At 47.1% G+C, this 15,659-nt stretch overlaps 1 protein-coding gene across 5 annotated transcripts in view; it reads left to right on the top strand.

The window, feature by feature from the left end:
• CNOT10 (CCR4-NOT transcription complex subunit 10) overlaps positions 1 to 14,561 on the top strand; it is a 71,509-nt gene extending 56,948 nt beyond the window's left edge. For 3 of the 5 annotated variants that reach the window (XM_086720345.1, XM_086720342.1, XM_086720341.1), the window contains exons 14-19: positions 5,140 to 5,274; positions 8,198 to 8,328; positions 9,450 to 9,485; positions 9,692 to 9,819; positions 13,274 to 13,349; positions 14,307 to 14,561. In XM_086720345.1, the coding sequence (XP_086576471.1) occupies positions 5,140 to 5,274; positions 8,198 to 8,328; positions 9,450 to 9,485; positions 9,692 to 9,819; positions 13,274 to 13,349; positions 14,307 to 14,458 (658 nt within the window). In that variant the 3' untranslated portion in view covers positions 14,459 to 14,561. The remainder of the gene's footprint in view (positions 1 to 5,139; positions 5,275 to 8,197; positions 8,329 to 9,449; positions 9,486 to 9,691; positions 9,820 to 13,273; positions 13,350 to 14,306) is intronic. The other 2 variants (XM_086720344.1, XM_086720343.1) reach the window with 1 other exon arrangement.
• Positions 14,562 to 15,659: the final 1,098 nt, after the last annotated feature.

Below are 15,659 nucleotides of genomic sequence, written 5' to 3'. Positions count from 1 at the left end.
ACAAATCATTTAACCCCTCTAGGCCTTACTGTTCTTTTTTAGCAAGTAAGCGAATGGGGTTGGGTGGTCTTCAGGTCCTGTGCATAAAATGCTGTGTCTGTGACTTCAGGAATCTTATTTGCTGCCTAGGCTAGGACTGGGTCCTTTGGGATGGTAGATTTGGTTGAAAAAACCTTTTTTCAGCTTCTTTGTGCTGGGCTTCTGTTTGTTTTGGATTTGGGGTGTGTGAGTAAGCTTTTTGGCAGAAAACTGTTATTAGAAAGCAAAATGTTTATGGAAGACATGAAGTGAAAAACTTATTTAACTCTTAAATTTTCTTAAGATTTGAGAGTTGAAAAGTTTAACATTTTGGAGATTATTGTAAATACATGGAAATAGTTTGAAAGATTTTTTTTTTTTTTTAAGTAGGCTCCATACGCATAGTCGGGCTCAAACTCATGACCCCAAGATCAAGAGTTGTGTGACCTACCAACTGAGCCAGCCAGGCGCCCTCATTATTATTATTTTTTTTTTTTTTTTAATTATAAAATCTAGTACCATAATCAGCTTGGAAGAAATCCTTTTTTATTTTTTTTTTTAACATTTATTTATTTTTGAGAGACAGAGTGAGACAGAGCACAAGTTGGGGAGGGGCAGAGGGAGAGGGAGACACAGAATCCGAAGCAGGCTCCAGGCTCCGAGCTGTCAGCACAGAGCCCGATGCGGAGCTCGAACTCACAGACTACAAGATCATGAACTGAGCCAAAGTTAGACGCTTAACCGACTGAGCCACCCAGGTGCTCCCGTTTGTATTTTTTTAATGTTTGTTTATTTTTGAGAAAGAGAGTATGCAAGCCGGGAAGGGGCAGAAGGTGGGGCCAGAGGATCCGAAGCTGGCACTGTGCTGACCGAGCCCGATGCAGGTCTCGAACTCACAAACCGTGAGATCATGAGCTAAGTCAAAGTTGGACACTCAACCGACTGAGCCACCCAAGGTGACCCAGAAGAAATTCTGTGTTGGATTTTTTGTGTGTTTAATGTTTGTCTATTTATTTTTGAGAGAGAGCAAGCACGGGCAGTAGAGGAGCAGAGAGAGAGGGAGGCAGAATCCCAAGCAGGCTCCGTGCTGTCAGTGCAGAGCCTGATGCAGGACTCGAGCTCACAAACCGTGAAATCGTGACCTGAGCTGAAATCAAGAGTCAGACGTTCAACCAGCTGAGCCACCCAGGCGCCCCTCTTCATTGGATTTTTTGGGGCCAATTTTTCAAACAATGTTAGCTATAAGATTGCTTTGTAAATGTATTTTCCTTTGACAAATGGTGAGTAAGTTTACCCCCATTTTAGCCTCTCTTAATAAGGGTTAAACGATTTCAGACATTTGTTTTACATTCATTTCACTCACAGTGTGTGTGGCTTGGCAGATTTTGATGCCCAGTCTTACATGGCTTGTTGCTGTAATTTGGTGCTTTAAGGAAAGTCCTCACCCCCATTTCTTTCCTTTCTCTTTTCTTGTCTTTTTTGTTCTCTCCTTTCCGAGGGTTGACGGTCTGTGGACCCAGAACGAGCTCCTCCAGCATGCAGAGGAGAGAGAATGTGGGCTTGTGTCAGACCCTCCGTGGGAGGGGGAGAGGGGCCGGGAGAAGCTCTGTGTCTCTTCCCTTGAGGTATAGTTCTTCCAGTCTGGTGACCTGTCAGATCCACTGAGTGCTTGGTAAAGCAGATTGGACAGTGACTCGAGGAAGCAGTGGGGTAGGGGTGGGGTGGGGGGGGCTCGGTATTTTAAGTAGCAGCTCTCAAAAGTAAAGTGAGTTCTCCAGGGGCTTGGTACACCGAGCTGTGTGTGTTGTCAGTGTTAGAGCCCTGCAGGAATTACGCACAGTGGAGTGTTGACTCCTAAGAGGCAAAGGAGGATGAAAGGAGGAGGATGAGAAGCTGGGGCAGATTGTGAGGCACCGAGGAAAGAGGAGCCATAAATGTTGGCTTGAGTTTCGTGCAGTGATGCTTGCTTAGTCCTGACAGCTCTTGATCAGAATGCCAGCCCACAGAGTTCCACGTTCACATACATGAGTATTTTTGACAAGAAAGATCGTCGTTGTGATTTGACACGATACCTTCTGGGAGAAGAGGTAAAAGTTGAGGAAACCACATTGTACCTGGTACATGACTGCAGTTTGGACTTCCTGGGTAACAGGAACCTGCTGCAGTCTTACATGACTGATTTCTGGACCCAAAGTGGGCTTGACAGGGGGCTGGAGCAGTAATAGCCCCCCACTGTCGGGAGAGGCTGGGGCAGGCTTTTCCCAGCAAGCCCGCCCCGAGGTGTGGCCATCCCGGACGCCAGGCCCCACAGCTTGCGGGACATTCCCCTGAGGGAGCTTTGTCCTCGAGGCAGCCTCCCAGCAGGACAGGTAGAGGTCTGGGTGCCTGAGTCAGAAAAAACACTGAAAGCTGTGGCCTCACCTGTTAGACACCGCCTGCACAGATGCTGAGGAGTTGCGGTAGTCTCTGGACAGGAGACAAAAGATAGTGGGCTTCTGCTTTTAAGGAGCTTATGTTTTGCCCTGACCTTCGGCCAAGTCATGAAAGAAAATGGACATGAAACTTTGTGATGGTCATTCGTATAGGCCCTAAGCCCATGGGAGGCCTTGGGCCTCTGGAGATGGAGACTCAGGCCTTAACAGCCGTTTGTCTTCATCAGCAGTACATACGTACCTGGCTAGTGAATGAGTATTCGTTGCCATTTTAAAATGGAAACTACAGGGCGCCTGGGTGGCTCAGTCAGTGAGGCGTCTTGACTCTTGGCTTCGTCTCAGGTCGTGATCTCCCGATTTTGTGAGTTCTGGCTCTCGGTGCTGGCAACGCCGAGCCTGCTTGGGATATTCTCTCCCTCCCTCTCTCCCTCCCTCTCTCCCTCCCTCTCTCCCTCCCTCTCTCTCTCTCTCTCTGTCTCTCTCTCTGCCATCCCCCCCCACCACCACCACTTGCGCTGTCTTTCTCTCAAAATAAACAAAGCTAAAGCAAAATTTTCTCACGGCAAATTTTTAAAAAACAATAAAGTGAAAACTACAAATAAGCCAAAAGAGGAAATTAAGTCCCCCTTAATCTCAGGACAGAGCTAGGCACTGAGGAGCTTGTGCACAGGGGAGAGAACTAGCCAAGGTCTCCCTCCTCTGGGCCCATGAGGAAGGGGATGTTGCCCAGGGGCTGTGGCCACAGAGCAGCCTGGCTGGTCGAGACAGCTCCTGGAAACACAGACATATCCCTTTGAGAATGACACTCCTTGCCTGCTTTCGCTCTTTTCTGTGAACAGGGTTCAGATTTTAAGTTAGGAGTTCAGTTAGAAAATTGAAACTTCTGATGTTTGGAGTACATTGGTTGCTTCCATTTTATTTATTTATTTTTTTTTTAAATTTTTTTTTCAACGTTTATTTATTTTTGCGACAGAGACAGAGCATGAACGGGGGAGGGGCAGAGAGAGAGAGGGAGACACAGAATCGGAAACAGGCTCCAGGCTCTGAGCCATCAGCCCAGAGCCTGACGCGGGGCTCGAACTCACGGACCGCGAGATCGTGACCTGGCTGAAGTCGGACGCTTAACCGACTGCGCCACCCAGGCGCCCCTCTTCCATTTTATTTTATTTATATTTTGTTATTTTATTTTATTTTATTATTTTTTTTTTAAGTAGGCTCCATGCCCAATGTGGGGCTTGAATTCACAGCCCTGAGATCAAGAGTCACATGCTCTACTGACTGAGCCAGCCAGGCACCCCTGTTTTCTTCCCTTTTAAAAAAACGAGTTTGAGTACCTATGTGTGCATAGGTACACATGCATTAGAAAAATCGTAACATAATCCTTCCTTTCTGTTTTATCTGTAGGCTGTCCTGTGAACTGATACAGTACCAATGTGATCGGATGGGAAGGGCGGTGAATTGGGGATCAATACTAGTCCCGACTCAAGTCACACACTCTAAGCTAGGGAATATATTTAATGACTTTGGATTTCAGTTTCTACCTTCATAAAACAAGGGATCGCATTAGGCACTCTTTCAGCCCTACCATTGTGGCTTAAGGCTGTAAATGTCCATTTCCTTGCGTTTCCTCTGGGACCAGTCTACCTTTCTGTGTTCTTCGATGCCGAGGGAGCACTTTGCCTTCAGTGGACAAGTTTCCAAGGTTCCAGAAACCAGGAGTCATCCAGTGAAGCGGAAACAGCAGACCACTTCTGGATTTGCCCCACTGTGCTTTCAGAAGGGCCGTTTCTAGTCAGAGGATTTCAGATTACTAGAAAACTGCGGTGGTGCAGCGGTTACATTTTGCTTAGACTGAAATCACAACCCGAATGCACTTAATGATACACATATGTACTGTAATTTGTAAACATAGCTCAAAACCCTGTATCTTCGTTGGTTCCCTTGTGGTTGGCCATTCAGACCTCATTTCTACTTGACAGGGGTTTATTTTAAGATTGCTTTTTAGAGCGGTTGTTTAACATTCAAGTGATCTATTACTGCCAAGTCCTTGGCTAGACCCGCTGTAAATGAGCTGCCCGTTAAGTAGAAAACCGAATAGAAATTTAGCTTTCCAGCCCAACTTAGCAAAATCAGTGTAAGCTGAATTTTCTTATCTTCACATGTAGCTTTTCAGCCTGATTTCTTTCTTGAATATTCACAAAGTGTGTAGGCGAATGAAATTCTTTTAGTTACTCTTGATACCGTTGCTTAGGGAGAACTGTAGACTTAACAGGCTCAGAGAGGAACACTTTACAGGAAGCTAAGTGGATTTGTTAGTAACTTAATTGTATTTCTTCAGGAAATAGGTTTGAAAAAATAAGATCTGCTTCTGTAACTGTATTTCCAGGATGTTAAATGTTCTGTGGGAAGTAAGTTCTCACTAGGCCCGTAACTGCATTATTTTTTTGACAGGCAAAATATATATTGTATCTCTTTTGGTTATTTTGTTAGAGATGGGAGTCAGCTGGGTGGAAGCTACAGATGATTTAGGTAAATAGCCGCACACCGTGCCTTAGATGATAGTTTCTCCATCATCCTAACGCTTACCTGTGGCTTCCTCCTTTCCAGATTGTCACAGCTATAATCAGAACCTTCTTTCCTATTTAATAACAAATACAGCTGCTGTCAATTTTGTAACTCAGGTTTTCAGCCCTTCCCTTTTGTGTTCCAGATGCTCCATACTTGCCTGCAGTGCTTACGTGGCTCTGGCTTTAGGTGATAACCTTATGGCTTTGAATCACGCAGATAAACTTCTTCAGCAGCCCAAGCTGTCAGGATCCCTTAAGTAAGTGTGGCTTGCCCTGTGCGTCCGGGTTTGTTTTGTGTGGAGGTTTTCATTAGTTTTTGGTGCATATTGCTGCTTTTTGCCCCCTCGGTGGGATATATGTTATCTAGACAAGGCAACTGATTGAAGCATTAATTTGGTAATTCTGCGTTAGGCTCTTTTCCCTTGTACCTCAAGGATTAACAGCGATAGCGTTTGCTGGACAGAGCGTCAGGAAGTGGGAACTGCACAGTGTCTCCTGTCCGCTGCTGGGCCTGTCTGGAGCGCGTGTCCACATATTGGTCCCCAAGATAAAGGGCGTCCTCAGGGAGAAGACCCACACAAAAAGGAGTTTCTTCAACGGGATAAATATGATGCAAGGACTGCGGTTTAAAGGGGCCAACAAGCATTCTGAGTACAGGAGTTTTATTCAAACTCCGCAGAGGCCTCTTCACTAGTAGTGTCATTGTCATTCTAAAATTTGCTAAAGCACATCTTTCCTTTTATGGAAATTGAATGAGAAGCAACGTCCTCTGAATCTTTGTATGTGGCTTTTACTCACTCAAAGCCACAAATGCTCTGCATACCATTAGGACAGTTGTTTTTCTCATTCATCCTGTGGGTGAATACTTACGATCTCCAAAATATAATTACTTACTCTTGCTTTTTAGTGGTCTTGTTTATAATGTGCAGTGCTTAGAATTGTGAGATCGTACTCTGAGGAATAATTCTGCTAAGGTTTAATTATTTTTGTCTTCAAGAAAACGTATTGCTGTATACAAGCATCTAAGATTAACATCGATTAAGGCTGTTTCAGGCCAGTGTTCCCCAAACACACGTTTGTATTTCAAAAAATAAAAATAAAAATAAAAATAAGAGAGCATCCGGTGAGGTAAGAGACTGTCACAATTCAGACCTAAGACAGCTGCCCTTCTGCAAGAAAACCTCATCCAGCGACCAGGCCGGGAGGGAGCCTGAGTTCCAGCTGGAGGCAGGCGGGCTCCCACTGAGGGGAGGCTCCGTCGCCCAGCTCCGTGAAGCCCCAGCGAAGTCCCAGCGAGCCCAGTCTGCTGCCACAGCCATCGCCACGATCCAGCACTCAGGCTGTGGCTGTGATGCGCTCGGCCAGCGCGAGAGCGAGAGCGGTGTTCTGTTTTTCTTTTCCACAGAAATGAGACCCAAGTCCTCACTGCTGCTTAAAATTCTTGGGTTGACATTGTGGTCCCTATTCTCAGATAAATCCCAAGTAGGTTCGTGCCCTCTGTTGGAGGGTTTCGAAGTTCATGTGTCAACTTTTAGGGGATTGGCCAAGCCATGTCTGGTCATTTCTTTTTTGATTCTCTTAACTCTCCTTTCCTGAGTGTTGGTTTCTTAGTGAACAGCGAGATCACTGTCTGTCTTCCCAGTAAAGACAGGTAGCTCGTTCTGCATCTGGCAGCTCAGCAGCTCGACCCCCCTCACTCCTTATTGTTTTCTGGACACGTAGTCAAAGGTTTCTTGGCTCCGGGTGTCACGAAGGCGTTGCATTTGGCTAAAAACGGAAAATGTCTTGAAGTAGATTCACAGAAAACAATTTGAACTAGTTCCTTAGATATATGTGTTTGTGTTTTGCAATGATTACTGGCTTGTGGATACTAAAGAAAAACTTCAAATTATCTTATTTCAAAATATAATTGAAGTTACTGATTTTTTAAAAACTTGTCTGTTCTATTAGAGTATTTGGTGGAGAAGCAAAGTAAAAAGTCATTGCAGCTCCTGGTACTTAGAAGAAATTCCTTAATAAAAAATTAAAGAGCTCTTGAGTAGTTAATGCATATTAAAAAATCCCTAAATAGATTATATTGAAAAAAGCCTAAAATTGCAGGGCTTGAGATTCATGGGGACAGATTCAGTTGGGGCAGGCTAGCTATAGTAGGTGAGACCTGAGCTAACCATTTAAAAGGAGTTGGGCATAGAGATTAAATAAATTAAGTAAGTAAAAATATTTAAAAAAATATGGGGGGGGGGCCCTGACTGGTTCAGTCAGTGGAGTCTGCAACTCTTGATCTTGGTGTTGTGAGTTCAAGCCCCATCATAGATGTAGAGATTACTTTAAAAATAAAATCCTAAGTAAGTAAATCTTTAAAAAAAGAAGAGGAGTAGATATTGGCTTGTGGGGATGAGGCCAGGCTTGCCCAAGAAGGCAAGGCCACTGGGGAGCAGTGGGTATGCCCAGCCCAGGACACTGTCTGGTGGGATGGAGAGCCATCTCTGAGGGGGTGGGAATAGTGACTGGATATAGAAACGTGGGACCAAACTTGGAGAACTTTAAATCCATAAAAGTTTTGTTTTGTTCTCGTGTAGAAAAAATCATTAAGATTTTCAGCAAGCGTGTAAAATATCTAATCCTGTTTTATTTTTGAAAAACCAATCAGGTGACCGTAGGGAAAAATCATCTTGTAAGCAAAGGACTGGAAGAAGCAGGCTGTTGTAAGCCAGGAGGATATGTATCCATCCTGACGTCAGTGGGCATAAAATAGATTGGACAAAGCAGGAGACCTTTGGAATAGAAGTATAGTTGGTCCAACCCGCATCTGGTCTCAGTCCAGTCTGGCCCTCCGCTGTCTCTGGACCCGTCCAGCAGCAGAGCCTGATGGCTTCATCCTTCGACCGAGCTGCTGTTTTAGAACTGCATTCTAAAACAGAGCTTCATGTTGATGTTACTTTCTGCATAAACAGAACAGTATGTTTGCCTGTTGTCAGCTGCTTTCTGAATCGACACATGTCATTTGTTCCAGCTTAGCTAATATAAACAATTGTTGTATATTTTAAGATACTTTTATAAAGAGATAAAATTTAGCCCTTAATTAATCCATTTATAGACGTGAAATGCATGAAGCATATGTACACCAAAGCTTGTTATACACTGGGTGTCGTGTGTATGTGATCTGTTTATTTCATTTAGGTTTTTGGGCCATTTATATGCTGCAGAAGCCCTCATCTCTCTGGACAGGATATCTGATGCCATTACTCACTTGAACCCCGAGAATGTCACTGATGTTTCCTTGGGCATCTCTTCAAATGAACAGGACCAAGGTTCGTGAGGACACATTTGGTCAGAACTGGTCACCATTTCCACGCCCTTCCTGTTGTAACTCAGGATGTGTGGAAATTTAAGGGCACAGTTGGAAAAGGAAGGAGATTTTAGGTTGGCCGTCTACAAATTTGGCTGTACTTACTTTGTAGTAATTGTTTGCTGGGTAGATCTGGGAGTTGATTATCATATGGTCTAAATGCTCATTATAGAGGGGTGCCTGGCTGGCTTAGTTGGTAGAACGTGCAACTCTGATCTCGGGGTCATGAGTTCGAGCCCCGTGTTGGATGTAGAGAGTACTTACCAAAAAGAAAAGAGAGACTCTTTTAAATCAGTTTTCACTTTTGAAAGCATGGTAGTATTAGAAAAATTTGTTTTGTTTTGAAACGTTTGTGTGTATTTATTTTGAGAGAGCGTGTGTGCATGAATGGGAGCCGGGCACAGAGGGAGAGAGAACCCCGAGCAGGCTTCACGCTCAGTGCAAAGCCCAACCCCGGGGCTTGATCCTGCAGCCTGCAAGATATCAACCTGAGGCATTATCAAGAATCTGACACTTAGGGGCACCTGGCTGGCTCAGTGGCTTGAGCGTTTGACTTCAGCTCAGGTCATGATCTCAGTGCAAGAGTTTGAGCCCCGCGTTGGGCTCTGTGCCAACAGCTCAGGGCCTGGAGCCTGCTTTGGATTCTGTGTCTCCTCTCTCTCTGCCCCTCCCCTGCTCGCTCGCTCTCTCTCTCTCTCTCTCTCTGTCTCTCAGAAATAAATAAACATTAAAAACATTAAAAAAAGAAAAAAAAAAGAATCTAACACTTAACCGACTGAGCCACCCAGGCACCTCTAGAACGATTTGTTTTGAGTCTCATACTGTATTTTTCTCTTTGGAGGGATTCAGCAGTCCAGGGAAAAGTAGAAAGCATTCAAAAGTGAGTTTTAAATCATGGCTAAGTTTTTAAGGAAGCAGGCATGGGGGGGGGGGCTACCTGCTGGTACCCTCCGGTAGAGCCTCCCGCAACATACTGAGAGATTGCTTCGATAGAGTGGATTTTCCATTTCATAAACAGACTAGGTTTCTAGAAAATACGCTGTGTTGTCCTACGCCCTCAGGTTTGTTTTCTTGTCTTTGTAGGATCGGACAAAGGTGAAAATGAAGCAATGGAATCCTGTGAGTAAGAAGTTTCGTAAATACTTAAAGTAGCCTGGCTCACATCCCAAAGATGTAGACTCAAGCCTTCTGTGTCCTTCATTTGTCAGCCTAAAAATAGGGCTGCGCTCTATTCTGCGCAGCCGCTGGGGCGGTCGATTGGGTGGCACTCTTGCCCTTGCCCTTGCCCTGGCCTCTTCAGCACGGTCCGCGCTCTTTTTCCCCAGCTGGGAAGCGGGCTCCCCAGTGCTACCCCAGTTCCGTCACCTCTGCCAGGACCGTGATGCTGTTCAATCTCGGCAGCGCCTACTGTCTGCGGAGCGAATACGACAAGGCTCGAAAGTGTCTGCACCAGGTGAGGCCAGCGAAAGGTTTGCAGTCTGTGGGTCTTGTTGCTGAGTTTGAGGCTCTGGTCAGTTTGTTAAAAATCAGAATATTACTTTCCCAAGCTTAAAAATACCCTTGCGAGGTAAACAACCGATCAGCTATTGAAAATGAACTAGGCATTTACTGGAGAGTTCTTCCTGATGGTTTTAATAATTAAAATTTCAAAAGACTGGAAACCAGTGTAAATAAGGGATCATCTGAATAATGGTGCATCCATATAGCCGAACACATGCAGCTGTAAACTCTGTGTTCCAAAATGATGACATATCCGAGACTTGCTAAGTGAAAGGACCTTTTGTATGTGCATAAAAGAGCTGTCGAAGGACACGCTAGAAGCTGCAGAGACTGGTCATGGTGGCAGGGTACGAACTGTGGGGCTGGAGCACTAAAGCAAGAGACTTCAGACCGAGAGCTGGCAGCCTGTCCCTGAAATGCACCCCTGAATCCTACCGCTGAGATGGTGCGTCATCACTAGGACCCCGGGAAGGTTTTGATTGAGCCTCTTTAGGATTCCCGCCCATCCCCGGATGAGTCACGGACCCTTACCTATAGAAGGGGAAGATGTATCACCAGTGGCAGCTCCAGAGGGATGTCACAGACTCAGAAAGGGGTAATTCCTCAAAAGGATAATCATTCAGCAAGTGTCTGAGCACTTACTTCTCAGTAGGCCACGGGAATAAGACAGTAAACAGGTAGGCATGCCACGACCCTGCCTAAGAAGGGAATTGCAAGGTCAGAGCAATGCAGAATTCTAAGACTTCAAATACAGAGAGTTTGTGCCAAATGGTATATTCACCAGCAGCACGTGAGAGGGCCCACGTCCCTGTATGCTTGTCGGGGGAACTGACATTGAAACTGAACCTGTTCTCCAGAGATAATGGTGGCTCCTGGAAATTTCCTAGGAAGTCCACCATATTGTGTATAGCATTGAAGAACCTTACCGTGCCAAAATAGCCAAGAGTGATATTTAGTTAACTTAGTGGCGTCTCGTCGGCACTTCTGATCCCAAATCAGAAAAGTTAAGTGATGGGACTGTCCAGGGAAACGTGTGTGCTGTCATCTCGAAGTTGAGTCACACAAGTTGACGGGGAAGGAGTTGAAAAACTCACTGCTCTTAGTGGCCGGGCCAGGGTATTTCACAACCCTTCTGAGAGTGCCCATGGACCCCAGTGGCTGGAGCAAACAGGGCCTTTGATCCAAGTTGCAGAGTGCACAGTCTAGCTCAGGTTCTCGTGCAGCAGGTGGCCAAGGCGGCTGCCATGCTGGGAGAGGCAGATGGGTCAGGGCTGGCTCTGGGTCTGAAGGGGCGGGGGTTGTTTTGGTCCCTTGGGGTTTAGGTTAATCCAGTGCCTGAACCTGTGTTAATTGGAGGCCCGCCCTGCCTGGGAGGGCAGGGCCGTGCTCTGCGCAGATGGTTCCGAGGGTCCCTGCCCACCACTAGCCTTTCTGAACGGCCAGTAAGCACAGCACCATCAAGTCTCATAAAATTGCTGCTGTGAATTCTCATACCTGCGGGAAAGCTGCAAACTGTAGTCCATGCAGAGAACGATAAATGACCTGCGGTAACTAGCCACCTGGAGGCAAAGTGGACGTTGCAGCACCCACAGCATGCTGTGAAGAGGCTCTTGCCCGTATGAGGCTTGGCCCGAAGTGTGAACTCTGTTTCCTGAACTGAGTGGTTGCCCCTCAGGGAGGTGGTGAGAGGAACAAAAGCCTCCCTGCTTGACTCGTGAGGAACTTAGGTCGTGTGCCCTGGGTGCGAGTCCCTGCTCACCCGAGATTTCTCCTGGGGCTGCCAGGAGCTGACCTTGTGCAAGCTTCTGGTCCCCCAGACGTCTCCCATCTCTACAGCTGGGCCTGCGAGTCCTGTCTCCCCATTTTCTGCTTCTCCGATTCCATTCTGAGAGAGAGAGGACTGAGGCGGGCGCCTCCCCGAAGCTCTCCGTTCCCCAGAAACCTATTTTTCTCTGTGTATCCACGGTGCATTCGCTCTCCTCTCTCCCTAGCATTTGGGGAAATCTGTTTGGATTACTGGTCAGCCGTTTGCACGCCTGTGGTTCTCAGGATGGGTCCGTGTCTTAGCCGCACGCCCATGTCTGGTCAGGAAGCGTTTGTACGAGTGCACTTTCCGATCAGGGAGCAGGCAGAGCAGCCTGGCACCAGAGCACCAGAGACTGGATGGGGAAATGTGAGTTGATAGTGCGGGTGGGGAAAGGGCTGCAGCCCAGAGAGGCCCAGCCTGAGGAAATAGACCTCTGGTCTCGGCACGGCTGACCCAGAGCAAGCCCGGCGTCCTTTCTCAAGACTGGTCAGGGAGAAACTGCTAGCTGGAGATGTGACCCTCAGGTCCAGAAAAGGACAGCGTGTTGCTTAAATTATTTTATTTGACAAAGTTGTGCTATTTCAGTCCTCAAGAATGAGGACATCGAAAATGCTTAGTGGTATGCTTGTTTCCAAGTTTTTGGTGTCCCCCCTCCCCCCCCCCCCCCCCCCCCGAGAGCGAGTGTTGTGGAGAGGCAGAGAGAGAGGGAGAGAGAGAATCCCAAGCAGACTCCACACTGTCAGCACAGAGCCCAACACAGGGCTCAGACTGATGAACCATGAGATCGTGACCTGAACTGAAATCTAGAGTCGGATGCTTAACCAGCTGAGCCACCTGGCTGCCCCTGTGTCACCAACTTTTTCTTTTTAGTTTGAGTTCTTACCGCTTAGGTTGGGAACTTGGGGCCTACGATACTGAGCTGTTACTTAGGAACACAAATGGACATGCACATTTGAATATAAATGCAACGATGTCTAGAGTGAAAGCCACCAACAGACCTGCACCAGTGAGTGACTGGAGTGTAGAATGAGAAATGTCTGACATCCTTCTTAAAACCAAATAGAGTCAAGACATGGGAGAAAAACCCCAAGCAGGCAAAAACCACGAGGAAAGAAAAGCATTCCCCTATTAAGAATTCATGATGGGGGCGCCTGGGTGGCTCAGTTGGTTGAACGGCCGACTTCGGCTCAGGTCATGATCTCACGGTCTGTGGGTTCGAGCCCCGCGTCAGGCTCTGTGCTGACGGCTCGGAGCCTGGAGCCTGCTTCGGATTCTGTGTCTCCCTCTCTCTCTGCCCCTCTCCCACTTGTTCTCTCTCTCTCTCAAAAATAAATAAAATGTTAAAAAAAATATTTTTGAAAAGGAATTCCTAGGTAAGGAAAATCATCGAACTAAAAATTACAGGTGTAGTTGAATCTGTAGGGACAAGGACAGATGTCAGAGCAGAAGTGTAGTAGCTCCTAGGAGCTGCTGTGAGAAGGAGCTGCACAAGTTTGCTAACTTGCCATTGGTAGGCTTTTTTTTTCCTTCTCTCGGCATTCCTTGGAGTTTGTCTCAAGCGGTTGGTTTTTCATGGGGGTCTTTTCTGTTTTGAGCAAAGGCGGCTTCGATGATCCACCCTAAGGAGGTGCCCCCTGAAGCCATCTTACTGGCAGTCTACCTGGAGCTGCAAAATGGTAAGTCCGTCTTCTCCCTAATTAGGACTGGACCCTTTCAAAGAGCCCCAGGTTTTTGGTATCTGGTTTATCTCTTTGAATTTGAAACTCGGCCTTCCTTGAACATATTACCCATCAAGTTCTTCTAGGGAAAAAAAACCGAAGCTAGGGAGTTTTTGGTGTCTTACAAATTCCTGCTTCTTGCGAGTTAGCCATATCTGCTTCTTTTTTTAATCTGTGAAAAGGCAGGGAAGCATAGCTTTCTGACAGCTAATTATGGTTTAATCCCTGCTAATGAACCTTTCTCTCAGGCAGCCCAAATGAAGTGAGAACATGAGTCAGGATGCCAGTTGCTAAGAGTTGTACACTGTAGCATTTGGAACATAGATGTCAGTAGTGAGTTTTACACTGAGCCAGTTTTGCCGGAATCATCCAAACCTAAATCCAGGCCATACCTCTGAGCACATACAACCCTTGAGGACGTGGCTTCTGGGAAGAACGGCTGCAGGCCCTATAGAAGACAGCGTGAAGCCGAGAGGAGACCTGAAACAGACATACTAAGAGTTCTAAGTCGTGTCTCCTTTTGATCGTGGGAATCCTTACATGGTTCCTTTCTTTTTATAGCTTTTGCCAGCATTTAAGTGCCTGGTACCCAGCTGGCCTTGGCTTCCCGAAAGGTGTGATTAGGGCTGGCCCACTGGTCCCAGAGCCCTCTTCCATGCAGTCTACCTTCGGAGACCAGTTCTCAAGCTGGGCTGTATCTTAGAATCACTGTGGGGCTCTTGCCCAGGGCGCACCCCGTGTCTCTGAAATCAGTTTGTGGGGATGGGACACATGTGTTATGTGGCTTCAGGGTGCAGCAACGGCGGCAGACTGCTGCTCTCCTGGACCACCTTTGGCTCCCTTGCACGCTGCTGATGGCTCGCTTTGTGCGTGATGGTGTTTATGCTGCTTCGTTAATGGGAAGTGTTTTTATAGGTAACACCCAGCTGGCCTTACAGATCATCAAAAGGAATCAGCTGCTTCCTGCGGTGAAAACACTGTCTGAGATGAGAAAGAAGCCAGTGTTCCAGCCTGTCCACCCGGTCCAGCCCATCCAAATGCCGGCTTTCACTGCACACAGAAAGTGACATTTTTGCTCTCAGAAAACTGTTACTTGAGACCAGGGGGGTATTTACAGGCCTCTTCAGTTGTATCACGGCAGAACGAATAAAAGAAAGATGGTGAAAGGTGCTAGTTTCGAAGACACGCTTTTGAAACGATTCTAACCCCTGGTTTTCTTTTTGCAGGAAGCTTAGTTAAAATCAAGGGTTCACAAACTCATTTTCATCTGTTTTTCTTCAGTCTTTTTTTTTTATTAAATTTTTTTTTTTCAACGTTTATTTATTTTTGGGACAGAGAGAGACAGAGCATGAACGGGCGAGGGGCAGAGAGAGAGGGAGACACAGAATCGGAAACAGGCTCCAGGCTCTGAGCCATCAGCCCAGAGCCCGACGCGGGGCTCGAACTCACGGACCGTGAGATCGTGACCTGGTTGAAGTCGGACGCTTAACCGACTGCGCCACCCAGGCGCCCCAGTTTTTCTTCAGTCTTAAACTGTGAGCCATTATGTGATGTATCTGTGTCATGGGCAATTAAAACACGGTCTTACCAGAAGAGTCTTGCACGGTTTTGCTGTTCTTGCAGCCGCTGGACCGTCTTAGCCCCTGGGGTTTAGCGCTCAGGCTTCCGAAGCTGCCACAGCTGTCGGTGGATGAGCAGCCGACCCAGCAGCTGGCCTGGGGGCACAGAGGAGGGACACCGATGCGTCTTCTGCCTCCTTGGGACCGAAAGGGCCAGAAAATGCACAGGAAAACCCACGGGGCCAGGAAAATTGGCTTCAGAGGAGACAACCGGGCTGATAGGAATCACTTGCTTCAAGATTAGAGATGAAGAGCAAGCCGGTTCAGGGCACGGGTTGTGTTCATCTCCCCTGCGCCCTCGGGCAGAGGCCCCGCTTCTGGAGGCTGTCAGCAGGGAGCCCCAGGTTCATTGCTAAGCCCTGTGCAGGTGCAAACAAAAAGTTAAAAAATTGCATCTTTCTGGGGGGCCTGGCTGGCTCAGTCGTAGAGCATGTGACTCTTGATCTCGGGTTATAAGTTTGAGCCCTGTGTTGGGTGTAGACATTACTTAAAAGAATAATTTTTTTGGGGCGCCTGGGTGGCGCAGTCGGTTAAGCGTCCGACTTCAGCCAGGTCACGATCTCGCGGTCTGTGAGTTCGAGCCCCGCGTCGGGCTCTGGGCTGATGGCTCAGAGCCTGGAGCCTGTTTCCGATTCTGTGTCTCCCTCTC

The sequence above is a fragment of the Puma concolor genome, chromosome C2 (assembly GCF_028749965.1).
Source record: "Puma concolor isolate L17-30 chromosome C2, mPumCon1.1.hap2, whole genome shotgun sequence".
NCBI lineage: Eukaryota > Metazoa > Chordata > Mammalia > Carnivora > Felidae > Puma > Puma concolor.
The sequence above is the reverse complement of the archived record's forward strand: the minus strand, read 5'-3'. Positions and strand labels throughout refer to the sequence as shown.